Below are 27,967 nucleotides of genomic sequence, written 5' to 3' on the forward strand. Positions count from 1 at the left end.
AGTTTCTCCTTTTGAATTTCACCTTCTATTCATTATTAACTTTGTTGAATCAGCGTGCAAGCGAGAAGATTCTGCCATCCATGGAAAATGCTCCTCCTTTCTTAGTAATATATATCTGTGGTTTCTGGCACTGGATAGCGGAATAAACCTATGAACTTCTTGCATATCTCCTGGTTCTCGACAATTCTTCTTGGAGAATCATATAGATTTACAAATATATTTAAGGCACTTTTGCTTCAATGCTAGAAAAACAAAGGGGAGGGGAATTTAATGCAGACAAAGAGATTCACACTTCCCAAAATGAAGGTGTACTGAACACCATCCCTGGTTCTACCATTTGTCTCCACCTCCTCCCTCTGCAGAATGACTTGAATGACTTCAGCGTGTAGAAAGTGCACTAAAGGGGCCAATTCACTCATAAACAATCATCAGGGAAATCAAGATTCATTTTCCTTCCTTCCCATCTTCCCAGTCTTCTGCCCAAACTTGGTGGTAGAAAGTTGGAAAACTGAAGGAAAGCTTGGGATAGCTTATTAGCCCCAGTCGTAAATTTCTTAGAAGGACATGCTATCATGGTTGCAATCCTATCCAAGACACATTGAACCCAATGTGCATTGTGCCCTATTATATTTCAGCAAAAAAACCCCACTGAAATAGACTAGGTGGGAATGTCTACTTACTCTTGGGATAAGCCGATCTCTTGACTTTTTCACAAATGTATGCTGCATTTTTAAAGAACCACCGATAGTTTTCAATACAGTACCTAAAAAGTTAACCAGAATCAAAGATATTTTAAAATCATGTACTTATGGATAGAGGTCCTTAGCTGATGTCTAGTAACAAACATACTTGTCCTTCAAGAATGAGTGCAACATTGTTTTCAATACTGAGCAATGGGAAGTGCAAAATGTTCAAGGCTTCTCCAAGTACATTCTTCTGCCTAGACTACTGAAACCACAGCATCAGCTCTTCCTCTGCTTTTAATTCCCCAATAGATTTGACTGGAACAGAAGTTCATCTTATTTTTCCTGGATTCTCTCTGAGGCCTTGTTACTCCTGCCATTCTATTTCTGCTGAGATTAAAACCAGTATGAGAATTCCCTGCTAAAGTCATGACAAATTTATTGGGTGATAAATTCAGAACCAAAGAACACTGGATTCATAAAGTTAGCTCCTGTTTTTGCATTCCCTGAGAGGGGGAAAAAAAATTCCAGGGGAAAAGCAATTAATGGGGTCATTAACTTTACTGCTCCATGCAACAAAATTTAGTTATATTTCTCCCAGGCTAAGGTTCAGCTGTGTATTCAAGCAGGATATAGCCAGAGTAGTCAAAACCCATCATCAGCTGCTTCTCCTCTGTAAATCTCCCTCACAGAAGAACCAAGATGCCTGATTGCTGAGCACAGAATGTGGCTGACAGGGAACACATCTGCCAGGTATATTAAATGGGGGACAATAAGATACCCATTATCACATGTCCTTTGAATATATGGGGAGATTGTTGAGAACCTCCAAATACACATATCCTGATATCCTATTTATTTCCCTTTTGCAAGGCTATAAAATTATTCCCTTCCAATGAGCTTACAGTATAGATCAGTGTTTCTCAACCTTGGCAACTTGAAGAGGTGTGGATTTCAACTCCCAGAATTCCCCAGCCAGATTTTCTGGCTGGGGAATTCTGGAAGTTAAAGTCCACACCTCTTCAAGTTACCAAGGTTGAGAAACACTGGTATAGATGGTGGACTGGGCTGTCTTCATACATTTTATGGTTTTGTTATTTATTCTTCCTGGTTTTACTTGTGCTGTATTGAAGTGGGGTGGTATATTAATAGTAAGTAATTGAGTGAATAAGTAAATCAAAGGAAGTGCCTGGTCTCCCTGGTTCTCTCAAGCTGAGGGAGGTTGATTTCTACTTATTAACTGTGAACCACATTTGTTCTATTAATGACCCTTCATCAAATGTGATGAGATGTGGCCATCATATTAAGGCCACAAAACTAAATCTCAAGTTGCCAAATGCAACCAATGTTCTGTCCCTCTTCAAGTTTCTACACCCAAAATTTCAGGTGCTGAAATAGCTAATGATTTGTCTAGAATTTTCAGTGTGAACTCAAGGGAACATTTTTAATTACCTTCCCTCATATGCTATGAGCCTGTTTGAGGTAATTAAGGATCACCAGTGCAGAAGTGGATTTGCCTGCCTAGAACCATCTTTGGGCCATTTCTCCACCAGTGACTTCTGGTATCTTCATAGCATCACCCAGCCATTGCTGAAGTGACATAAGCCAGATCTCATTGCTGTATCTTGGAACAGCAATGGTTGAGGAACTCTGGAAAGTGTTAGAAGTCACTAATTGGGAAATGACCCTGGGGAGAACATGCCAGAGAAGGTGTTGTCCAGTGGTGACAGCCAAAGCTTGGGGCAAATGCTGCTAGAAAAGGCAAGTGACATGTTTTGTGGCAATCTCACTGAAGCTTGACAAGAGCTGATGGAGATGTAGTGCTTAGGAGAGATTGTAAAGCCCAGCAACCCAACATGGGCACTTGACTTCACTCTTAGAAGCATAGAACCTCTCTTGTTTCATGTAGCAGCTCTGAAGGAGGGCACCACTCAATTCTTCACCAAAACAAAGCGCCATTTCGAGAATCTACACAGCTGTAATTTCTAAACTCCTGACTAAGAATTAGGGTAAGACAGTTTTTAGATTTACCTCATAGCTTGATCCCTTGAGTAGCTCCGGTCCCTGGTACAAAGGCACTGTTGATAAAACTTGCACAGCTCCATCACGCAAGGATTCAGCTTTTGAGCTGCGATGGATGACATGGTCACAAAATTGCCTTTTTTGATGGCCTGTGGGCATTCTAGAGGAAAAAAGTATGTAATCCCAAAGTAGCCCATGGGATTGACTTTTTGACTGCTGTGTAATAAGACATTTGTGGCACACCTAAGTCCCTTTATTTAAAAAGAAGGAGTGAGTCTTTTCACAGAGATCATCAATGTTCTGGAGGTCTTTTCAAGTAGACAACACCTTACCACAGAGCCATTCTCGGAGCTCAACTTTTCACACACCTTTCTGAGACTAAGTTGTGAAATTGCTCCATTATGGCTTCTGTGGGACTGAATGAAGAAATGTGATTACTTCATAATTCCAAACTCATTTAAAATATATATTTTTTAAATAGTCATTTTATGGCAGTGGCTGTTCTCTGGAAGCACTTTCCTTGTACATTTGAACCAACCCTCTTTCCTCTTCAGTTTCAGTGGGGTGTATGGAATGATACAAACATGACTACTTGGATTCACAGAGTTTCTGGATGGGGGTGGGATTAAAATGTTGTACAATATGAACGCATATTACAAATAGGAAGTTGAATCTGGCTGTGCTAGGTGCTGATTGGCTGCCCCTTGTGATGTCTCTCTCTCTCTCTCTCACACACACACACACACACACCCCACTGATGGTTGAATGACTGGGTTTGCACAACAGACTGGAGTGGGCTAAAATGGGATTGTGGAGTTTCTGGTTCAGTGTGTTGTGGGAAACCAGGCACTCCTCTTAGCATGCCAGGTGAGCCAGATCAGCAAGTTAAGACATTGTATGATTTACAATGGGCATAGCATCTTATGTGAACAGAGTAACTTTTTTTTAATCCCAGGTTTAAGGTTTAGTGCAGGGCTGTGGAACTGCCATTGGCTCAAGTGCTGAATCAGGAGACACACTTCCAAAGTGAAAAGAACCAGGGTCTATTTGGAGAGGGGATATCAAGAGTTTCAAGAGGTAACATGGACACCTCAAGCATCTGCAAGCCCTAAGGCACCCATTTTGCCTTTAAATTCCCTAAGCCCCCCAAAATGTAAAAAAGAGGACTTAACATCTAGATCCATCTCACTCTAACTGGCTCTGTGAGCCACAAAAAAGAATGTTGGTATGAGCCACGATGTAGTATCCCAAGATGGTCCAAATTTGGAAAACAAATTTAGCAGTTTGTTACATAGGCAACTTATCAGATGACGATGAGCGTGATGATGGCAGTGATGAACTTTATTGTATTCTTTCTCCCAAAGGATCCCGATGCTATTATCAATTACTGGAAATAATAAATCCCCTTTAATTCACTGGGGCTTCCTCCCAAATTAGCATGCAACTGATGGCAGCCCAATTTCTCATCAGCTTTGTAGACTAATTGATTTTTTCCAAAGATAATCATTTCCTGATGAATGATCCCTTTGGTAACACAAACAGTGTCTCCTTAAACTTAGGAGGAACCTGGCATTCTTCCTCATACCACAAATCTTTTCCCTCTCTACCCTTGGATCTGCTTGGGTTAAACCTCTGCCTTATCAAAACTCAACTTTCCTCTTAGGGGTAATCTCTTTGGGCTAGGAGATTGGATTCCCCCATGTCCATGCTTAGCATTTTTCATGACTTTGAACCTGTTACCTGATCAGGGAGGTGAGGGAGTGTACCCCCAAGTAATGAAGTGCTGCCGACATATGGCTGAGCTGTCAGAAGCAGCCATGAATTTAATACAAAATGGCATCTAATTACAGCAGAAGAGTAAAAACAGATGCAAGACAAAGAGTTGCATACAATACTTGACAAGCTGTCATGGAAAGGGTCTAGAATTATTCCAGTTTTGCCACAGAGAGGCAAAAGAAAACAGAGAGTGCGACCTTGGTTAGGTCATCATTTCTTGGATGAATTTATCTCAGAGAGTTGTTGCAAAAATCAAATGGGGAGTGAACTGAGCTCTAGGGAGTAAACCAGGGACAGAAATGTTTCTTTTTAATTTAGACTGAGCAATGCATCAAAGCGTGTATTGGAAATCATTATTTTGTGTCCAAACTGCAGGCAGGAAGCTAAAACAAAAGGTTTAGGTTTTAGCCATTTGTTCTCTTGAAGCAAACAAATATCCGTAACTTCCACTTCCTCCTACTGCAAAAATCCCATTTAAAACATTCAATGACATGAGCAGTTCATTGCTATTTTTTTAACCCAAATACAAATTGCCTTTAGTTCTTACAAACATGTGTGACATAGAGTACATTCAGAAGAAATCATAAAGGCCCATCGTTCCTGAAATGATGACAAAAACACTGATTTCATTCGTTTTAATGTGATGAGCAAAATATTATGAATGCAGGCCCTGCACAATCACCTCTATTGGAGTGATATCTTGCCAAGATGGGATTTTGACTGGTCACAGTGAAAGATCTGAAGCCTCCAGGGTCTTTGGGTAGAAGAAATAAATATCTCATGGGACCTTCATTATGTCTCAACCCTTTAGAAGAATCTCTCCTGGCGAAGGAAAGAAATAGACAGCTTTATCCTGTAGGTGAGGAGATGCCTGCTTCCACAGCCACTCCATTTTTCTGTCACATTCTTGAACAGAAGCCAGGAAGAAAAAAAATCATGTCCCCATACTTGGGGGGTGAGATGGTCAGCTGTGGCTGTGCTGCCTTCCAGGGACAATGGTCTTATTCTTTTCCAACTCTCCATCCCTCATCACCTGTTTGAAATTAAAAAGTCATGTGCCAGCAATGAGCAAGTTATATGTCTCAGTGGAAGAAAGCCGAAATGAACGAGGAAATAGTTGAGAAGAAAATGTATACCTGCTATCAAGTCCAAGCACCTAGAAGAAGACTTCTCAATTCCTGCTTTCATCTCCAAGGTTTGACCAGCCTTTTGGTCCTGGTGGAAGTCTCAGAGGGAACATCTTCAAAAGCCAGAAATGGAAGCTCACTCTGGTTTTCTGTTATCCCATTGGCCATCTCCCTGTGGTCAACCCTTTAAGACCACTTCCTTGTAATTGACCTTTTGGATTGTGGCTAGTGCCCTACACTGCTTTTCATTATGCATGTCTACATTCTTCCTTTTAAACAATATATGTGGAAGAGAGCTTGCTATTACTTTAAGTCATATCCACCTAATCTGTAGGGTCTTTTTAACACTTCAGGTCAGGAGCAGGCAACCTGATGCTCTCTATATGGCTTTGACTCAACGCCCACAGTTCCTTGCTGACCACAGCTGATAGTTTCAGAGTACAAGACACAGAGTATCAGATTTAAATAACAGGAAAACAGATTTGATTGAGTGTTAGAAAAGCTTCCTAGCTTTAACAGCAGTTCAACAGTGGAACCAATGACCCAGAAAGGTGGTAGCATCCCTACAATGGAAATGTTGACATCTGTCAGAGATGCTTTAAATTGGATCCCTGCATTGAGCAAAGAGTGGAATTCAATGACTTCAATGGCATTTCCAAAGAGTCCCACTTTTCAGGGGGAGATGGGCAGTGATAGAAATTGGAATAATAAAGAAAATAAAAATAATTTTCCAATTCTAGGATTGTAACATTCTGTGAAATCCCAAACAGGGGAGGAGAGGCAACAAGTTATCTCTCCCCAATCTTCAGGCTTTTCCTTTACTGCAGTGATGGATACTTTTATCAAGGGTTGTACTTCCAGGACAGTGGCCTCAGACTTACAGCCGGCATGGAGTTGACATCACTGGAGGGGACACAATTGGCACTGTTGGTGTTGGCCTGTAATTTTGAGGCACTTCAGAGGTCATAAGAAAGGGGCTGGGGGCAGGATGAAACCCAAGGACTAGAAGATGCTTACTCAGTGTATTGAAAGCAAGTGGTAAAACAATATGAGAGAATTAGTCTAACTGCTACAGTTAACTGTTCCTGCTTCTATCAAGTTGCTTCTATCAAGTTGGGCCATACATTCCATTCCACAAGTTAGTTATCCATAGTGAAGATCTATAAATCCTGCCATTGAATCTCTAAATCATGCAACAATCCAGTTATGGATAATAGGTACAATCCAGTCAAATTAAGCCTTGCAAAGTAATAGAATCCTCTATATACCCCTGTTCAGAAATCCCCTTAAGCTTGGTGGAGCTAATGTTGAGGGAACTGGAATATTACTGCAACCTTAATAATGCTAATTCACACCCAAAGGTTTTCCAAAGACTACCTCTCTGTGAACAGTGCATTCCTCATTGCACTGGCAGAAAAAAAATGGTGTTTACTCTTATAAATCCAAGGCTAAATAGAAGACTGTTGAAATTTCCCCTTAGAAATTCAGCTCTGAATGGTTTTAAGACCACTTTAAAGATAACTCTCACTGATGGATTGTTGGTACCTAATGTTAAGGATAAGCTTGCCAAATCCAGCCCACCTTTCCCTTTCCCACCACCACTTAAATATCCCATAGCACCCATCATATGAAGAGCAACATGGAAACTCCTTAACAAATTCAGATGGTAATTTTGCTAGATGTTCACTGAGTGCAAAAGAAGTAGAGCATACTAAAAGCAGGACAGACATGTGCTTTAATCTAAACCTTCTATATCTACTTTCAACCTATTTATACATTACATATTATCTGTTGCACAGCTATTATGCAATAGGAGAATGAATTAGGTCTACCAGTTGGTCCTAGGACACATGACAGTTACTCTAAATTAATTGTTCTTAATCTGGTACCCTCCAAGTGTGTAGATTTTGATTCCCAGAACACTCCAATTGGGCCATGGCCATTGCCAAGAATTCTGGGAGACAGAGTCCACTCATGTGTAGGTGCTTAGGCTGGAAAAAGCTGTTTTATGTTGTTACAGCTGGTCACACTTCTTCTACAGAGAGGTGAACATGTCTAGAGACTCCAACCTCATTACACCCTGCTTGGCTTTAACATCTGTATTCGTCCCCCTCTTTGTTTGTTTGTTTGTTTGATCAATTTATTATTTATTTACTCAGTTTATTAGCCACCCATCTCACTTTTCCAAGTGACTCTCGGTGGCATTTTCTAGTCCAAAAGATGTGTCCATCTGCCCACGGTGCTGAATTTTCTTGCAATGGACACACGTGAGATAGAATACACCAGCTTAAGTGCTTGTTTGCTTGCTCTGTGCCATGCAGAACATAGTCCTGGGAGTCAATGTTCCCAGCAAGTGATTCAGTAGAGCAAAGTCAGTGCCTTGGGAAAGCCTTTGTGCCAGCAGACAGGGTAGCTGCATCACTCAACTGTCTGCTTGCTATGCAGCTATTCATAGTATATTTGCCTTTCCAAGAAAAGTAAAAACAAGGAAAGTCCACAGTAGAAGGGTCAGGTTACAAGTCAATCAGGTGCTTGACATAGAATCTTCCAGGTTAAGGCAGTAAATTTGTTGGCAACACTTGGTAGCTTTGTGACCAAGGGACGGATGGGAGAAGATGTTACTCAAAGGAGCCATTTTACAGGGCCCAACCTTGCAGAGACAATCTCAAGGGAATATGAGCTATTAGGCTCAGTGGACTGAAGAATGCAATTACAGAAGGAATTGACACCCAACCTTCTGGCCTCTGCTCTTCAGCCCAGAGAAATCAGCTGACTTCACCAAATTCAACCTAAGTTTGAGATCCTAGCCTGCTAGGAGAGGAGGGCATTTGCTTGATGTTTGTGCATTTCTCCTGTCCACTTTTTCTGGACACATCTTGCTAGAGCTCTGCAGATTCACACTGGCACAGGAGTATCTCACATGCCTATGGATATTCATGCACTGAATCCCCTACAATAACAGCGGCTTGCTGGTGGGTTTAATAAGATGAAGGCACCAGAATGCTGAGACACACCAAGTTTTGTAAGCCACTCCTTTAATTTCCCATATTCTTTGATTGGATCTTCCTCAAGTACTCTGGGGCTATGAGGTGGTCTCTCTTCCAACCTGCAGGAGCACGGTCTTTCCCATGTCTTAAAAGCAATGATCCAAGCCAGGAATCATCAAGTGAGTTTGGCAGTGTGAAAAGCATGGGGGAGAAAAAAAGAAAGATTTTCCCCCATTCAACTTCTCTCCCACGATAATCTGTCAATTCTCCCCTCCCTCAACTCAAAATTGACTTGATTTATTTTAAACAGTTGTATGCAGTTGAAATATCAGTGCTCCACGGCTTTTCACTTTTTGTCCCAAGCCTCGACTTTTTGACATGGGTCCAGCCAAACAGCTTGAAAATAGTAAGTTCTTTGCTACCAAGTTGACCTCCATGACTGAAATGTATAGCTATTAAACCAGACCTGCATAATTTGTGGCAGGTGACTGAAATCTCTCCATCTGTCAGTGACCTAATCAGACTTCTGCTTCCCCAAATTGTAAAGCTAGAATGGCTGCAGAGTAACCTGAAATAGTTGAATTGTTCTAATCATTGTTGTTGTTGTTGTTAGGTGATTGGGAACATAACTTTATTTAGCACTTGCTCCAATTCTTTGTCCAACTCAGCAGCAACTCAACCTATTCTTATTGGTCAAGCTATTTCTCATCATTTACCACCTGATACTTCACCAACTGGAGACATCAAGGTTTGAAGTTGGGCTTGTCTACCTGCATCCTTCAGCAATAGCCTATCCCCCAAATATCAACGAGCTGTAAGAACCTGGCCAAAAAAATTGCTACTGTATGCTCTTATCCAAAGCATATTATCTTCATTCTTCTGTTTTCCTTCACCAATGAACCTGCTTTAGAAATATAAAATGGACCAGGCCTCCTGATGCATTTCACCCTTTAAAGGAAGGGATTGCAAACTTTTAAGCAAGTTTTTAATCTGTTTTGTTCATGTCCTGTTGATCAGGTTAGCAGTCAGAATGAGTGGAAAGGCTGGGTTGAACTCACAGCCATTTCTGGGCCAAGTCCATGGAGAACAAAATTTAATTTCTCTTCTGCAGCTGAAGGGCAGTGAAGTAAGGCTCTATCTCAAACAAGCATAGATCTCCAACTTAATGTAATATCACTGGCACAGATACATTAGCTTAAAGACTAGAAGCTTGAAACATTTTTAGTATTCTCATGTGATGACTCAGAACAAAAGGAAAAGAGGCAGAAATGAATATGAAACTCAGAACAAAAGGAATGAATATGAAACATTTGGAATTTCGGAGGCAGAAACAGCAGGCAGGATGTCTGTAGCAATCAATTTTTTTCTGCATAAAAATGTAGGTTTCATGCACAGAGGCTGTAAAAACAATGCATAACAGTCATCCAGTTGTTTTCCATGTTTTGTTGCTCAAAGGAAAAGTACTTACTGGAATGCACCTTTAATGAGCTGTCAGTGCCAGGCCTTTGTGGTAATGTCACAAGAGCAGGTAAGGGTGTCTTTCTGGTCACTGAAAAGAGAATAAGCAGATCACACATTAGCAAGGATGGACGATGCATTACACTACTTTAGCAAAGGTTCCCACTAGGACTACAGCTATGGGTCAGAATACCCAAGGATGGCTCTGGTCAGCAAGTTGGCCAGTCCCCTTCCTGATGCTGCATTCAGTTCTGTTATGCCAGGCTTCTCCAACCTGGGCCCCCTCCAGATGTGGAGACATCAGCTCCCAGAATGTTCAGCAATGACCATTCCAAGCTAATGAATCCTAGCAGTTGAAGTCCACACATATGGAATGACACAAGTAAGGAGAGGCTAAGTCCTAAGTAAGCTGTGATGGGCAAAGAAGCAAACAGAAGGACAGGCTGTGCCAATAAAGTCTTTTAGAGAAATGCTTGCAAATATTTTTTATTTCAATATGCTGGGTCAACATGGGTCTTCCCCTTTTCTGAAAGTTGTCTTCACCTGTGAAAAAGGTTTCTGATTTTCTACCTCATTTTTGGAATATTTGAGAATTTCTTTCAAAAGCCTTTGGTGGAGAATACTGAAGAGAGAGAGAGACTTTATCCATCAGAGGAAACAGGCTCTGTCCTACAGAATCTTATACCATATTTTTAAGTGTTGTTGCAAAAGGATAGCCTTCTGGAATCTTTCCAAAGGACAATTCAGACGTTGAAAAGAACAGACCATAAGAAATGTGGTGCCACAACAGACCAAGGGCTTATCTAGTCCATCAGTCTTGTTACAATGGCCAGCTAGATACTAATGAAAAGTCCACAAACTGGACTGGATGAGGTCACATTCCCCTTTATATACACATATTCCCAGCAAATGCTATTCAGAAGCATATCATATCTGAACCTGGCAATAGTGCATGATTACCATGACTGATAGCCATCAAGAGCTTTCTGTATGAAGTGGCTCTTTTTTTCCTAGTCTTTCCTCATAAATGAATTGCCCGAGCCCTTTTGGGCAGCTCTTTCTGCACCTTCTCAAGCACTGAAATATCCTTTGTTAAGGTGTGATAAACAGAGCACTGCTCAGTATTACACATAACATTTGCAACTCACTGGAAGGAGGATGGGTCTTCAAAGCAACTGGTTCTTCTTCTGTAGATGGAGAAGCCAATGGAGAAGGAACACCCATTGCTGCAAATGTGGAATAATAAAATTATCAGTGTGCTCCCAAACAATCCCAATTAATCAAGATGACATTTAAATTCTAGGGGGCTAGTAACTATAGGGGAAAAAAATCTGGACTAAATAGTAAGTGTGATTCTTAAACTTCTGTCAAGGATTTTCTGCTTCCATGAAATAAAGCCTCTCTTAAAAAGCTTTCTGAGTGTATATTTAAGGGCTTAAAGCTTTACTTAAAAAAAAACAGCAATTGGCTGAATGGAAAGTTTACTTACACATTCTATGCTTGGTTTCTTCATGCTTCTTTTGGTGTTAAAATAAATACTATCAAGGGATTAATTTGATATCCAAGTTTTTCAAGGAATGAAATCCCCCACCCCCATTTCTTGGTTTTATTTACATAAGTTTGCCCATTTCAGTTCAGAGATGTCATCACATAATTCAGTGTTTCTCAACCTTGAGAACTTTAAGATGTGTGGACTTCAACTCCCAGAATTCTCCAGCCAGGTTGAGAAACATTGGCATAATTAAAATGTGGTTGTCACTGCAGGTGATATTGTCCAAGTTATTGTGCAATCCCTGATAGCTGAGGATCACAAATGTGAATACTCAGGAAACCAGCAGTAGTTGGGGAGGAATGGATGACACAAAACCAAATGAAAGAGATCAGTTTGGTGTAGTGGTTAAAGCACCAGGCTAGAAACCGGGAGACCCTGAGTTCTAGTCCTGCTTTGGGCACAAAGCCACCTGGGTGACCTTGGGCCAGTCACTTTCTCTCAGCCCTAGGAAGGAGGCAATGGCAAACCACTTCCGAAAGACCTTGCCAAGAAAACTGCAGGGACTTGTTTAATCAGTTGCAAGGAGTCAACAACGACTCAAAGGTACAAAAAAATAAATACTAAATAAGTGAAGCTTGGGAAACTTGGTGATGAAAAGAGGGTAGAAACGCTGAATATTTGGAAACATATTTCTACCACCCCATGAAACAGCTAAGAGGAAGAGTCTGATGCTTATATTTCTAATACCACGGCTTATTCTCCCAACCAGATAAACTATGGCTAGTCTCAAATATGGCTGAGACTATATATGTTCAAACCATTAACTCTACAGTTTGTGGATCTTGCTTAGACTAGATACTAAATCAAGGTTAACTGAAGCAAATATTTCTCCTTTTAATGCAATGAAAACATGAATGGTGAATGTGTGAACAATCAACAAGGCCATCAAGTTCCTTCTACTGGCACAAATGAAAGACGCTCCTGTGTTATTTCCAAAACCCATGATGAAAAACTGGCCAAGAAAAGCAATGACTATTTTTTTCCCACACGTTTCTTAAGTTTAAAAACAGAGCCCATTCTCAATTTAAAACAAAAGCCTTGCTTAAGAGCATACCATTTCCTACACCATGTATGAATGCTTACTTGGCCCTGGCTGGGTCCTAGAGAGAAAGTCGGAGTGGATCAAAGGACCCGAGGATGGAGCTGGTTGGGTAGAAGTTTCCCATCCCATTGAAGCATCCCGTTGAAGCCAGGATGAGATCTGGGTAGAAGGACTTGCAGAACTCACAGTGATTTGCCATGGTGTGACCTGTTGGGGGACTGTTTCATCCTCTTTCACAGCAATGGTCCTAGCTTGTAGAGGTATCCTTGGAGCTAGGGAAAAAAGAGAAAAGAACAGAACATACATAAACAGAGTTCCTGATGGAATATTTGTGGTCTGCTGGTCTTAACTGCAGCTCCTAGAGCAGTGATTCTCAACATTGGCAACTTTAAGATGTGCGGACTTCAACTCCCAGAATTCCTTAGCTGGCTGGGGAATTCTGGGAGTTGAAGTCCGCACATCTTAAAGTTGCCAAGGTTGAGAAACACTGTCCTAGAGTAAAATGTGGTATGCTTTGTCTTATGATAACTTTCAGGGGGGAAAGGGGGCAGATTCGTTCGAATGCATGGTCATATCACAATTAAACATACACCTTCACTTCCCTGCCAGTATTCTTTAACTCAACTCCACAGGATCAGGCCACCTTCATTATACCTCTTTCTTAGTTTCACAGAAAAATATTTTTTTCTCTTTTTCAGTCAGTTCCTTTGTCAGTACATACTCTTTATCATTTACTCCTCTTACATTCCAAGTTGCAAATTTTTATAAGCATGGGCATCACCAGATGGGCCTATAGACATCGACCTCTGCCATCCATCATGGCTTTGGTCAATTTCTCATACTACTTTTTACTAAGATAGAGAAGGTATAGACCATGTTACTTCTGGCACATTTTGTCCAGTAAACCATAACCAAACAACCAAACCCAGTTTTAACTCATGCTCATGCTAGTTTGTGCAAGCTAAAATCTCTAAACTTGAGATGACCTTGCAAGCCAACTTGGAGATACATGCAGTATACTGACACACAATTTGGAATGTACCTTAGGACTTAGAAAAATGGAAGAGTGAGATAAAAATCCTCTTAAGCAACTACAATCAGTTAAAATAAATGTGGTAATTCCATACCCCACAGAGTCAGTGGTGCTTTGAGAAATGTATGGTTGATTGGTTGAAATTACCATATTCATACTACACAGATATATACCCTTTGAAGCTTTAGAACTCACTATGAGCTGGCAGAAATCTTGATGACATGCTGTAGCTTTCTATAGAAGTCAGAGAAGACCTTGCCAACATTGTTTTAGCAGATGAAGGACCAGATTCTTTGAAGGCATTGGTCTTCAGCCACAAGGAAGCTTGTACCAATGGAACTTCCAGTCCTTCTGACCTTCCAGTCTTCAGCAATACTGGCTGCTTGGTCAACAACATCTCTTCTTTCAAGATACCAGTCTGTGTCCACGTAGGCAGCCTTGGAGCTGAAAGATGGTAAACATGTTTATTGTTTATGAAATATGTTTCAGCTTCAATTACACATCTCCCATGATTGTGTATAAAGTCATCTAAATGGATATTAGATCTATAGGAATACTGCTTGACATGCTCAACAGGCTGAGTGTTGGTATGGTAAAATACAAAAAAGCAGGCAATTTAGCACCAAAACAAAATGTAACATTGAAAGAGTATCATGCTAACCACATTAACTAGCTTGTTTAGCTAGCTTGTATTCCATTCCCCATTCCTCCACCATCATTAGGTCAGCAATCTTGTGGATATCATAGTCCATAAATCACAACATAAATTACAGGCACTGGGTTTTATTGAAAAGTGGTAGATACATCAGATAGAAAGATGTATAGATAAAAGTTCAGGGAAGTTACCAAATGGAATATGGAAAAACTACATGCTGTTGACATGCTATTGTGAGTGTGGAGGCCGCAAACTATTATATTCACAGCTGGCCAGTTCACATCAGCTTACATGCCAGCCAGCTTCTCAATCTAGATGCACATTTCCTGAGTAGAGGTGGCCTCTGTCATGTATACAAAAACTGAATTCCTTCAACACCTCCCTACTGGAGCTAAGTCCTTTTAAAATATGAGCAGGCCTTCAAGAGGAAACCAGGGAACAAACTACGGATCTAGGGTGGGTCAAAAAGAGCTGACCCTCAAACAGCTTCTGATTAAAGCTGGGACCTTCTAGGAATCTAGGGGAAAATAGAGGAACTTTTGCTGCAGAAAATCATCTTTGTAAAGATAGCTAAGTCTAGCCCAGAATATTTATCTTCTGGATGGTGCCAGCTTTATTGTCCTTTGTTCTTATTCCTTGCCTTTATAACGTATTCCCTCTTCTTATTCCTCTGTCTCAGAGGAATAATAAGAATACAGAATTTTGTATAATCTCAGCTTTTTTATTCCTAACTCAGGCTGTGTCCAAGAAGATGTATTTATCTCTTTATTAACTTCTTGCGAGCCACATTGCATTTCCATTGTAAGTTTATTTTACAATAAAATAGGCTTCATATATTTTACCTTGTTTCTTTTCTAAATATAAATTTGATCTTGGCTACCATCCAAGAAAGGGCTGAAACCTCTAGCCACATGCTTTTAAGCTATATGACCAGGAGACTACATTACATCAATTCCTGCAGCACAGGTTGTAAGTAGGAGAGAGGTAGTAAAAGTCCAGAAGGATCCACGGAGAGAAGGTTTGAGTTCCCAGCTTTTCCTCCTACAGGTTCAGCTGTTACCTTACAGACGGATTTGGCTCTGTGATGGAATGTGAGGGTGACCTTGGGGAACAGAGGGAAGAGATGCTGCCTAGGGAACGATCAGATGAAAGGCAAGGGAGCCCGAGAGAGGGTAATGGTCTAAAGAAGAAACTTAGGAAAGACTCATCCTGACCACTCAAGCGATAAATAGGGAGGGTGGGAGATTTGTACTTTCAGACTTGCAAGATTCTGTTAATGTAGCCTTACAATAAAGTAGAATTAGTTCATCTAGTTGAGTTTCCTGTCTGGTTTACCCAGAAGGGCTGACAACAATCTTGCAAGTCTGAAAGTATAAATCTCCCGCCCTCCCTATTTATTGCTTGAGTGGTCAGGGCAGTTCCTTCCTAAGTTTCTTTGACCATTTTTCATTACCTAGGCAGCACCTCTTCCCTCTGTTCTGCAAGGTCACTCTCACATTCCATCACAGGCTCCCTTTCTTCTTTTGGATTTTAGACAATAAGATATTAGACATACTGCTGCAGGTGGAATTTTATATAATATACCTAACTTCAAATCATAAATACTGCTATGTCAGTGATTATTCTTTCCTGTAAGACAAAGTTTTCAAAGCATTCTAAACTGTCAACAAAGCTTCTTCTTCCCTTTTTTTTTTTGGGTGATAGATAAAAACTTGGGGCATTTTTTTTCTTTCACCTAGAAACATACAAATATCTTTATAAAAATCATCTTCCAGAGTTTGAGTCAGATGTTCTGCTTGCAGTGATGGGGTTGTTGTTGTTGTTTATTCGTTTGGTCACTTCCAACTCTTCGTGACTTCATGGACCAGCCCATGCCAGAGCTTCCTGTTGGTCATCAACACCCCCAGCTCCCCCAGGGACGAGTCCGTCACCTCTAGAATATCATCCATCCACCTTGCCCTTGGTCGGCCCCTCTTCTTTTTGCCCTCCACTCTCCCTAGCATCAGCATCCTCTCCAGGGTGTCCTGTCTTCTCATTATGTGGCCAAAGTATTTCAGTTTTGCCTTTAATATCATTCCCTCAAGTGAGCAGTCTGGCTTTATTTCCTGGAGGATGGACTGGTTTGATCTTCTGGCAGTCCAAGGCACTCTCAGAATTTTCCTCCAACACCACAGTTCAAAAGCATCGATCTTCCTTCTCTCAGCCTTCCTTATGGTCCAGCTCTCACAGCCATATGTTACCATGGGGAACACCATTGCTTTAACTATGCGGACCTTTGTTGTCAGTGTGATGTCTCTGCTCTTAACTATTTTATCGAGATTGGTCATTGCTCTTCTCCCAAGGATTAAGTGTCTTCTGATTTCCTGACTGCAGTCAGCATCTGCAGTAATCTTCGCACCTAGAAATACAAAGTCTTTCACTGCTTCTACATTTTCTCCCTCTATTTGCCAGTTATCAATCAAGCTGGTTGCCATAATCTTGGTTTTTTTGAGGTTTAGCTGCAAGCCAGCTTTTGCACTTTCTTCTTTCACCTTCATCATAAGGCTCCTCAGTTCCTCTTCGCTTTCAGCCATCAAAGTGGTATCATCTGCATATCTGAGATTGTTAATGTTTCTTCCAGCGATTTTAACTCCAGCCTTGCATTCCTCAAGCCCAGCATGTCGCATGATGTGTTCTGCGTACAAGTTGAATAGGTAGGGTGAGAGTATACAGCCCTGCCGTACTCCTTTCCCAATCTTAAACCAGTCCATTGTTCCGTGGTCTGTTCTTACTGTTGCTACTTGGTCGTTATACAGATTCTTCAGGAGGCAGACAAGATGACTTGGTATCCCCATACCACTAAGAACTTGCCACAATTTGTTATGGTCCACACAGTCAAAGCCTTTAGAATAGTCAATAAAACAGAAATAGATGTTTTTCTGAAACTCCCTGGCTTTTTCCATTATCCAGCGGATATTGGCAATTTGGTCCCTAGTTCCTCTGCCTTTTCTAAACCCAGCTTGTACATCTGGCAATTCTTGCTCCATGAATTGCTGAAGTCTACCTTGCAGGATCTTGAGCATTACCTTACTGGCATGTGAGATGAGTGCCACTGTTCGATAGTTTGAACATTCTTTAGTGTTTCCCTTTTTTGGTATGGGGATATAAGTTGATTTTTTCCAATCTGATGGCCATTCTTGTGTTTTCCAAATTTGCTGGCATATAGCATGCATTACCTCAACAGCATCATCTTGCAAGATTTTGAACAGTTCAGCTGGGATGCCGTCGTCTCCTGTTGCCTTGTTATTAGCAATGCTTCTTAAGGCCCACTCAACCTCACTCTTCAGGATGTCTGGCTCTAGCTCACTGACCACACCGTCAAAGCTATCCCCGATATTGTTATCCTTCCTATACAGGTCTTCTGTATATTCTTGCCACCTTTTCTTGACCTCTTCTTCTTCTGTTAGGTCCTTGCCATCTTTGTTTTTGATCATACCCATTTTTGCCTGGAATTTACCTCCAATGATTCTAATTTTCTGGAAGAGGTCTCTTGTCCTTCCTATTCTATTGTCTTCTTCCACTTCCGCGCATTGCTTGTTTAAAAATAATTCCTTGTCTCTTCTGGCTAACCTCTGGAATTTTACATTTAATTGGGCATATCTCCCCCTATCGCTGTTGCCTTTTGCTTTCCTTCTTTCTTGGGCTACTTCTAGTGTCTCAGCAGACAGCCATTTTGCCTTCTTGGTTTTCTCTTTCTTTGGGATGTATTTTGTTGCCACCTCCTGAACAATGTTGCGAACTTCTGTCCAGAGTTCTTCCAGGACCCTATCTACTAAGTCCAGTCCCTTAAATCGATTCTTCACCTCCACTGCATATTCCTTAGGGATATTAGTGAGCTCATATTTAGCTGATTTGTGGGTCTTCCCTAATCTCTTTAGTCTGATCTTAAATTGTGCAATAAGAAGTTCATGATCTGAACTACAGTCAGCTCCAGGTCTTGTTTTTACCGACTGTATAGATGTCCACCACCTTTGGCTGCAAAGGATGTAGTCAATCTGATTTCGGTGTTGTCCATCTGGGGAAGTCCATGTATAAAGCCGTGTCTTAGGTTGTTGGAAGAGAGTGTTTGTTATGCAGAGTGAGTTGTCTTGGCAAAATTCTATCAGCCTATGTCCTGCTTCGTTTTGTTCTCACAGGCCATGCTTACCTGTAATTCCAGGTGTCATTTGACTGCCCACCTTAGCATTCCAGTCTCCTGTGATGAAAATAACATCTCTTTTAGGTGTGTTGTCCAGTAGGTGCTGCAGATCCTCATAGAACTGCTCTACCTCAGCTTCTTCAGCATCTGTGGTTGGGGCATATATTTGGATCACTGTGATGTTAGATGGCTTGCCCTGAATTCAAATTGAGACCATTCTATCGTGTTTTGGATTGTATCCAAGCGCTCCTTTAGCCACTTTACTATTAATTATGAAGGCTACTCCATTTCGTCTGTGGTCCTCTTGTCCACAGTAGTAGATCTGGTGGTCATTTGATGTGAAGTGGCCCATTCCAGTCCATTTCAGTTCACTGACGCCCAAAATGTCTATCTTTAATCTTGACATCTCACCAATAACCACATCCAATTTGCCCTGGCCCATAGATCTTACATTCCAGGTTCCAATGGTGTGTTGATCCTTAGAACATCAGATTCGCCGTTCACCACCAGCACCATCAGCCACTAGCCATCCTTTCAGCTTTGAGCTAGCGCAATTCATGGAGCAAGAATTGCCAGATGTACAAGCTGGGTTTAGAAAAGGCAGAGGAACTAGAGACCAAATTGCCAATATCCGATGGATAATGGAAAAAGCCAGGGAGTTTCAGAAAAACATCTATTTCTGTTTTATTGACTATTCTAAAGGCTTTGACTGTGTGGACCATAACAAATTGTGGCAAGTTCTTAGTGGTATGGGGATACCAAGTCATCTTGTCTGCCTCCTGAAGAATCTGTATAACGACCAAGTAGCAACAGTAAGAACAGACCACAGAACAACGGACTGGTTTAAGATTGGGAAAGGAGTACGGCAGGGCTGTATACTCTCACCCTACCTGTTCAACTTGTATGCAGAACACATCATGCGACAAGCTGGGCTTGAGGAATGCAAGGCTGGAGTTAAAATTGCTGGAAGAAACATTAACAATCTCAGATATGCAGATGATACCACTTTGATGGCTGAAAGCAAAGAGGAACTGAGGAGCCTTATGATGAAGGTGAAAGAAGAAAGTGCAAAAGCTGGTTTGCAGCTAAACCTCAAAAAAACCAAGATTATGGCAACCAGCTTGATTGATAACTGGCAAATAGAGGGAGAAAATGTAGAAGCAGTGAAAGACTTTGTATTTCTAGGTGCGAAGATTACTGCAGATGCTGACTGCAGTCAGGAAATCAGAAGACACTTAATCCTTGGGAGAAGAGCAATGACCAATCTCAATAAAATAGTTAAGAGCAGAGACATCACACTGACAACAAAGGTCCACATAGTTAAAGCAATGGTGTTCCCCGTAGTAACATATGGCTGCGAGAGCTGGACCATAAGGAAGGCTGGGAGAAGGAAGATCGATGCTTTGGAACTGTGGTGTTGGAGGAAAATTCTGAGAGTGCCTTGGACTGCCAGAAGATCAAACCAGTCCATCCTCCAGGAAATAAAGCCAGACTGCTCACTTGAGGGAATGATATTAAAGGCAAAACTGAAATACTTTGGCCACATAATGAGAAGACAGGACACCCTGGAGAAGATGCTGATGCTAGGGAGAGGGGAGGGCAAAAGGAAGAGGGGCCGACCAAGGGCAAGGTGGATGGATGACATTCTAGAGGTGACGGACTCGTCCCTGGGGGAGCTGGGGGTGTTGACGACCGACAGGAAGCTCTGGCGTGGGCTGGTCCGTGAAGTCACAAAAAGTCGGAAGCGACTAAACGAATAAACAACAAATAGGCCCATCATTTCAGCTGTATCTCCTGAAAAACTAGTACCTCAGCAGGATTATGAGACCTGATACAGAAGCAAACCAGTCCTGCCCAAGGTATTTTATTGCTTGAAGGTCTGCCACCAATGAGACCATCTGACCTTATTTCACCCAAGTCAAATTGCAAAATACTGAGATTCATCAAATTATTCAACATTTGAGGAAGAAAAGATTCCTTTGTATATGCCTAGCTGTAATAACCTTACATGACATGCAACAACTGTGACATGAGACAGCTGTCTCATTCTATCTAATGTCAGAACTGGCTCCAAGGAGCATACAGGTAATCCTCGCTTAACGATCACAACCAAGACTGGAATTTTGTTTGCTAAGTGAAGCGGTCATTAAGTGAGTCTGACCTGATTTTACAACCTTTTTTGTGCCAGTCAAATCACCATGGTCATTAGGCAAACCACATGGTCGTTAAGTGAATCATGCAATTCCCCATTGATTTTGCTTGCCAGAAGCTGGCCAGGAAGATAAAAAATGGTGATCGTGTGACCACGGGATGCTGCAACGGTCATAAATGCAAACCAGTTGCCAAGCACCCAAATTGTGATCACATGATCGTGGGGACGCTGCAATGGTCATAAGTGTGAGCACTGGTTATAAGTCATTTTTTCCAGCACCGTCATAAGTCTGAACTGTCAGTAAACAAATGGTCATTAAGTAAGGACTACCTGTAGAGCCATGGGATACCCTGATCCCTCTTTTCATTGCTGAACCTCTCATCCTTCTGCATTAACATATTCAGGATCTACTCACCCAAGAAATCTGATATGTTACCAGAAAAAGTGTAGTTGACTATAGGAGACTTCTCTATTGCTTCCCACAAGTCTGAAAGATTTCTGCCTATGAAGAAAAAATGTGGGGAGATGAAAATATCATTGCTTTTGGTTCAGTGACCGCTATATCTAATGGCAAGGAAAAGCCAATAAAATATGAAACATCCCGTTCTCCCCCAGAGTTGAGGAATCAGTCTTTTTGAATGCTCTTTTCCTGTAGGGTCAGTCGGAGTTGGGCAGCATCAAAATCGAATCAATAAAGAAACTTTAAAGGAATGCTTGGCTGAGGGTGTCTACCACATGCTGCCCCGACTCCCTTCACCAAAAGGAAGGGATGAAAAATCATGCTGGAGAATGGGGGTGAAATCATAAGAGCAGAGGTCTCTAAATAAGATAGGAAACGATTACTAAGGTTATCTGAGGCAGGAATCTGAGCGCAACAGGACTGCAGAACTTTGACTCCCATAATCCAGAGCAGGAAATGTCACTACTCCTGCAGAATTTAAACATAATGCCAAAGGAAAAGAGAGGGGGAAAGATTGAGAGAAGTACATTCCAGCAAATGGATGTTTTAAGGCTGGTCTCCTCCACTACAGAAGCTATTTTGTGCACCACTTCCTCTCAAATTTAAAACGAGCCACTCCCTCAAAAGACTTCTTCACTTTGAGCTAGGTGCTGCACCGTATGTAAAATGGCACAATCCGTAACTGGGGTGGGGAAGAGAGAGAAATTGAGAGAGGAGAGACCAATCAAAGCGAATATTTGTAGCATCAGCATGAGCTGTGGCATCCTTGGTGCTCTCTGGGCCTTGTTGTTTTCTTGCAGACGTTCCATTGCCAGACTGGGCAACATCTTCAGTGCAAAGAGGGAGAGGGCCTTGCTCTCAGTTTATACACTGTGCCCTGCCCTGCTTAACACCAGATGAACCATCAAACAGCACAATACACCCTAATCAAGGAACTATTAACCCAGGCAATCAACCAAGCAGCAAACAACAGCCCAATCAAAGAACTCCCAAGGAGAGACCAACACCCCCACCAACACAAGCCGGGCAAGCCACGGTGTATAAACTGAGAGCAAGGCCCTCTTCCTCTTCGCACTGAAGATGTTGCCTAGTCTGGCAATGAAACGTCTGCAAGAAAACAACAAGGCCCAGAGAGCACCAAGGACTCCACAGAGGAGAGACCGGCACACATACATGGAGTTGAGCTCCAAGCAAAACATTCCTGAAATGAAGAAGAGCCTCAGGTGTACCTATTCGTCCAGACATGACACAAATGTAGATGCAGTCTGTATCATTCCGCTGGCTCACTGAAAGACAGACAGTCATTTCATTAACTTATTTAAGGTTCCTTAAGCTGGAAATAAGATCCAAACAGAAGTTCGTGTTCAATTCACATCATGAAGGAAATAACAAAACCCTTAAAAAAACTCTCTGACGATCTAAAATCAAGACATCTAAATGCTGCTAATGTTGAGAGATAACAAGAAACAAATACTTACTTATTATTTCCCAAATGCAAAAGGAAAAGGTTTGGAGGAGGGGTCACACCCAGCCAAATTTTGCCTGTAATTGCCCTCTTCAATTGGTCCTATAGTTAAAGGACTGAGGTATGGACTGGAAAATTGCTGGCCTGTTCCTACTGTGGAAAGCCATCCTCTATGGCAGTGTTTCTCAACCTCAGAAACTTTAAGTTGTGTGGACTTCAACTCCCAGAATTCTCCAGCCAGCATGCTGGCTGGAGAATTCTGGGAGTTGAGGTCCACACAGCTGAAAATTCTGGAGGATGAGAAACACTGTTTAGATGCTCTCAAAATTCCAAACATGTCCACTGATGCAACACAGTAGCTACCTCTGGCCTGCACCAACTATCTGCAACTTTTCAGCAATCCAAATCCAAGTTGCTCCTATCTTTCCCATAAAATATCAAAGACCGAAAGTGAGGCTTTGTGTAGTAAATGCTCTTCCCTGAGCTACGGTCACTTCCTACTCATTTTCTTCATCTACTGTAGTCATGGGTAATGAATGGGATATCAAATTGACCAGCCAGAGAAACAGCAACAATTTTTACCTGACACAATGGAAGTTGATTTGAAAATCTCAGTAAGATAACCGGTGGAGTTTCCAACAATGTCCACCAGCAATGCTGTAAAATCTAGGGAAGTAAAGAGAAGCATTTTGACATTCCAGTATTGTCCTTTCTTCCAGTCAAAAAGAATAACTGTAGCTCAGGGTTGAACTGGGGAGTTCTTGGTGTTCTCTGAGCTTGGCTGTTTGCTTGCAGACAATTCATTACCCAACTAGGTAACTTCATCAGTTTTTATGTTGTTACCTATTTAGGTAATGAAACATCTGCAAGCAAGCAGCCAAGCTCAGAGAGCATCAAGAACTCCACATTTTCCTTTCTACTATGCAGAGAGGGCACAGACACAAAGATCCAAAAGACAAGTTGCAATAAACAACTTTTCATAAAACTTATGGACTAAACCTGCTACTTTCACCTTAAAAGATAAATTGTTATGGGTTCACTGAACTCAAAGGTTACTCTACGTGGTCGAGAACCCTCTAGCTGTTTTTAACTTTTCAGGGCTGCTTAAAACTGTGGTACTCCCTTGGAAGGGAAAGGTATAAGCACAGCTATACCACTGGAAAAGTTCCTACTTTTTCTCATTGACATGGATAGCAGGCAATGAACTGGACCTCCAAACCTAGGGCAGGACTGTCCAGACATAGAAGATCTTTACATAAATTGTCCCTTAAAGTTCTTCTCCCTGAGGGGTCATTTGAAAATGCATTTTGTATGGAGAAGGTCTGGTGGTTGTGGAGTGACTTCAGTTAAGGAAATACTAAATAACCTTAATATTAATATATACATTGTTTATAGAAATTGTCTGCCTTCTTTCCTTAACAAGAAAAAAAATGATAACAGTTACTGAAGGCAGAGGATAAAAGGAACAATTAGAAAGAATGTTTGCATTCTATTTTTTCCACTTCTTAGTGTCAACTAAAATTAGGTCTGTCTTGAACTTCTATTCTATTACTTGCCTGTTAAATCATTAGTCCTGTTGTTTAAGCAATAACAGTACCGCATGGAGAACTTTGCAGGATCTATGTTCCTTAAGCTGGATACTGCGAAGAAAAGATTATCGTGATGACATGGAACACAGAATCTTGTTGACCAAGGGAACTCTGGTAGGTCCTCCTTATCAGATAACTTACTGTTGTAGATGACAATGGAAACTTTCTGGAAGGCATATGAGCTATAAGATACAATGCTCAGCAAAGAGAAGAATTCTTTAGTGCCTGTGGAAATATCATTTAAAAACAATCATTCTACTAATAATTAACAGGGGTGTAAGGAAACTAATTTTCTATACCTGTTATGCATGGAACACATGGTTGCTAAAGTGCCTCATGAATATTTAGGCACCATGGGAATCCCTACTGCATCTTGCTCCCTGAGCTTCTGAGAAAATGTATTCTCTGGAATCCCTGGTGACTGGAGAAGAAAGACACTGCCAACGTCAGCAACCCAGAAAGGAATGGAGAGTTGGCCGGTAGGACTAAAAGCTGGGTAAATTTGGAGGGAAAGTTTTGAGGACAAGAATGCTTGTAACTAAATATTTGTGGGGCTTGTAGGAGGAGAATGTGCACTGTTTAGATATAGTCATGCTCCTGGTGATACCATCAGATTTCCGACTTTCAAAACAGAGCTATTTTGCAGTGACTTGGGATTTTGTCCACATTATATTTTCTTGGTAAGGACAGCCAAGTAGAGGTTAGAGCAGGTCTTTGCCTCATGGCTTCACTTCCTATGCATCTTCTCTTTCCTTATTCCCTTGTCTGCCAGTTGAATGCAATTCACTGAAGAAGAAAACAACCAAATGAGAAACTACCTTTGAGAGCTGTATTTAGCATTTCATTCACCATCTCCGTCAGGTTAATTGTTGCCAGATCAACCAATTTTGCAGGCAGCTCTGGAAAATAACGTTATTTAATGCTGACATTCAGTGTTAACCACAGTACCAAACATCTCAGGGTGCGTAATGTCACATTCTAAGTTGCACCCTTGCCCCATCATGCACAGACCATGTTTTCTCGGATGGACGAATTGCAAGAACAAAGACCTATTTATCAGATTTCCATCTTGCTGAACCACACCTTAGAGGCACTGTGAACAGAGGTGCTTTGTCAAAAAGGAACAAGGTGGCTTGAATTCTCAACTCTCATATAAAAAACAGCTCAACGGGCAACAGCACACAGGATGAATATGGACAGTTGTTGCTTTTGGTCAAGTTCCTGATTAGCATGGAAAAAATTCCAGGCACTCCAGTTAGAGCTGGAAAATGTCCTGCCTAAAACCCTGGAGACCTGATAGGAGCCCCTCTTGGCCATATTGGGCTATAGGCAGCAGTGTCTGCAGTGTCACCTTTGCACCCATTTGGGACATGCATGCAATGTCACAGTGCATACTGAAAAGGGTTTGCATCATGACCATGACACACTCTTTGCATTACTCCAACTTCCCTGCCCATCTCCAGAGACATTGCTGTCTATTGGTGCCAGTGTTCAGACTCAGTAAACACTCACTCCCTATCTAGCTAACAGGAACTTCAAAACAATTCTCTTACAGCAGAGGTATTTGTCCAGACTGTTCTTGCAAGTATGTTAGCCATCCTTTCTACTCTTGGCTATATTTCTAGAAATTCTGAGGAGTCTACAGAATGAGAAGAAGGAAAAGGAGAAGGAGCTATTGTAAGCTAATCTTTCATAAGGAGGGTGTATTCTCAATTCAAAAATCTCTGTTCCTGTTTGCTCTTTGGACATATTTCTTCCCATATGACACAAGAAACCAGATTAAATGGCACTGCAAACCAGAGATGCATATGGAAGGAGGTTGCCAGGCCCCCTATGTTGCCTACAAAAGTTCAATATGGACTTATAAAATGACCAAATCTCATAGTCCAGCTATGTTGTAGCCCTTAGCTGACCTGGGCTGAAAAACTAAGCAGGGTGGGAGATCACAGGACATTCCAGGGCTGTAGGCTAGAACTGGAAACTAAAAAAAAAAATCACAAAAAGATCATGGCAAACCCCACCCCATTTTTTTTTCCAAGAAAGCAACGTGTCCATGATGTCTCCACAAGTCAATCCAATTTGAAGGAAACTTTACCTTTATGTATTTTAATGGATCTTGGTGATCTCAAAAAGCTAAGCAGGTTCAGTGAGTCAAAACACATCAACTCAGACTATGGAACAGAGTATGATTTATTATTGTCAAATAAAAGGTTAAACTTGTAAGTTTCAACCTAATAGGTGTGCCAGCAAGATCTGACCCAAACCACATGCCATCAGAATATAACATCAGTGTAAGGAACAGATTAAGTATGCTTAAGCTGTGCACATAAATAGATAAAAGAACCTGAAGAACTATGGGAAGAAATGAATGTATATGAACATGGAAAAATATTCTCAAATTTTCAAAGAGGAAAAGGTCTAAGTAGCTTTCAAAACAAGTTGTCATTATAACTGCAGAAAGACAGGAGAACAGCCCTGAGCAACAATAAATAAAGGCAGTGTTGAGCAAGAAAGGAGAAGGTAAGGTACCTTAACCGAGAATATCAACAAGGAAAGACCAAGAAAAGGAAAATAGGCAATGTTTTTAGATTGGAAGGTTGGCGGTTCGAAACCGCGTGACGGGGTGAGCTCCCGTTGCTCGTCCCAGCTCCTGCCAACCTAGCAGTTCGAAAACATGCAAATGTGAGTAGATTAATTGGTACCGCTTCGGCGGGAAGGTAACGGCGTTCCGTGAGTCATGCTGGCCACATGACCCGGAAGTGTCCTATGGACAACGCCGGCTCCAAGGCTTTGAAACGGAGATGAGCACCGCCCCCTAGAGTCGGACACGACTGGACTTTACGTCAAGGGAAACCTTTACCTTTACCTTTACTAATATGGAAGAGAACTACTGTAACAGAAGCAGATCCAATTATAAGAAGATGGAAAGACTGCAAACACAAGACTGTGTGGCCTAGAGGTTGGAATACAAAGAATAGAGCCATATATGGAGAAAGAAATGCCAAAAGAATAGATGTCACCATATTCTTACTAGTATTATGTAGTTATCATATGTCTGTCTGTCTGGAATAAATCAGGATATCTATCCATATGAAAAAGGGAGATGGAAGAATATGTATAAATTGCACTGATTACTCACCTTAGCAAAGTTTGCTTAAGATCTTTCGAAGAATAGAGACATATACAGAGAAAGAAAAGTCAAAAGAATAGATGTCACCATATTCTTACTAGTATTATGTAGTGACCATATGTCTGTCTGTCCATCTGTCTGTCTGTCTCTCTGTCTATCTAGAGCACCTACCTATCTAGTTCATACACACACGTACCATATATTTGTGTGAAGTTATGAATGGCCATGTATAAAGCAGAGGTAAATGAGACTCACTTAAAGCAGGTTATAGAAGCAGAAGGTTTTGTAAATCTGGCTGCATATTTCTTATTGGCCACTTTGGCGTATGCAAACCATAATACATTTGGTAGAATAAATTTTGTTACTGCTCATGTGAAAGTCACCCCCATCTTTAAGTTGCCTTGAATGACTACTGGACAAGAATTAGACAGCATGGTAAGCAGCTATAGAAAAAATATTACTGTTCGTTTGCAATGTCAATGGGAATATTAATTTTCTTACAGTGCCATTGTTGATTATCATCTAGTCACACCACCATTCAACAATTCTGCCATTTCTAATTCAGAATAAATTTGCAGAAACACAGGGGGTGGGGGAGGAAGAGTTCTCAGACAAGAATTTACCTGCAGTGGCCATTACAACAATTCGCTCTTCTTTGT

The 27,967-nt window shown here is 41.3% G+C and overlaps 1 protein-coding gene across 1 annotated transcript; it reads right to left on the reverse strand.

Moving 5' to 3' along the window:
* Window positions 1–198: 198 nt before the first annotated feature.
* Window positions 199–27,944, reverse strand: HHLA1 (HHLA1 neighbor of OC90). The gene is made up of 10 exons (XM_063299983.1): window positions 27,932–27,944; window positions 24,997–25,077; window positions 24,320–24,403; window positions 24,146–24,229; window positions 23,172–23,255; window positions 22,354–22,410; window positions 21,080–21,166; window positions 2,715–2,865; window positions 681–763; window positions 199–242 (listed from the first exon to the last, which is right to left on the reverse strand). Exons 1-10 carry the CDS (start codon window positions 27,942–27,944, stop codon window positions 199–201), a joined length of 768 nt encoding a protein of 255 aa, XP_063156053.1.
* Window positions 27,945–27,967: the final 23 nt, after the last annotated feature.

Source organism: Candoia aspera, chromosome 3, assembly GCF_035149785.1.
Source record: "Candoia aspera isolate rCanAsp1 chromosome 3, rCanAsp1.hap2, whole genome shotgun sequence".
NCBI classification, from domain to species: domain Eukaryota; kingdom Metazoa; phylum Chordata; class Lepidosauria; order Squamata; family Boidae; genus Candoia; species Candoia aspera.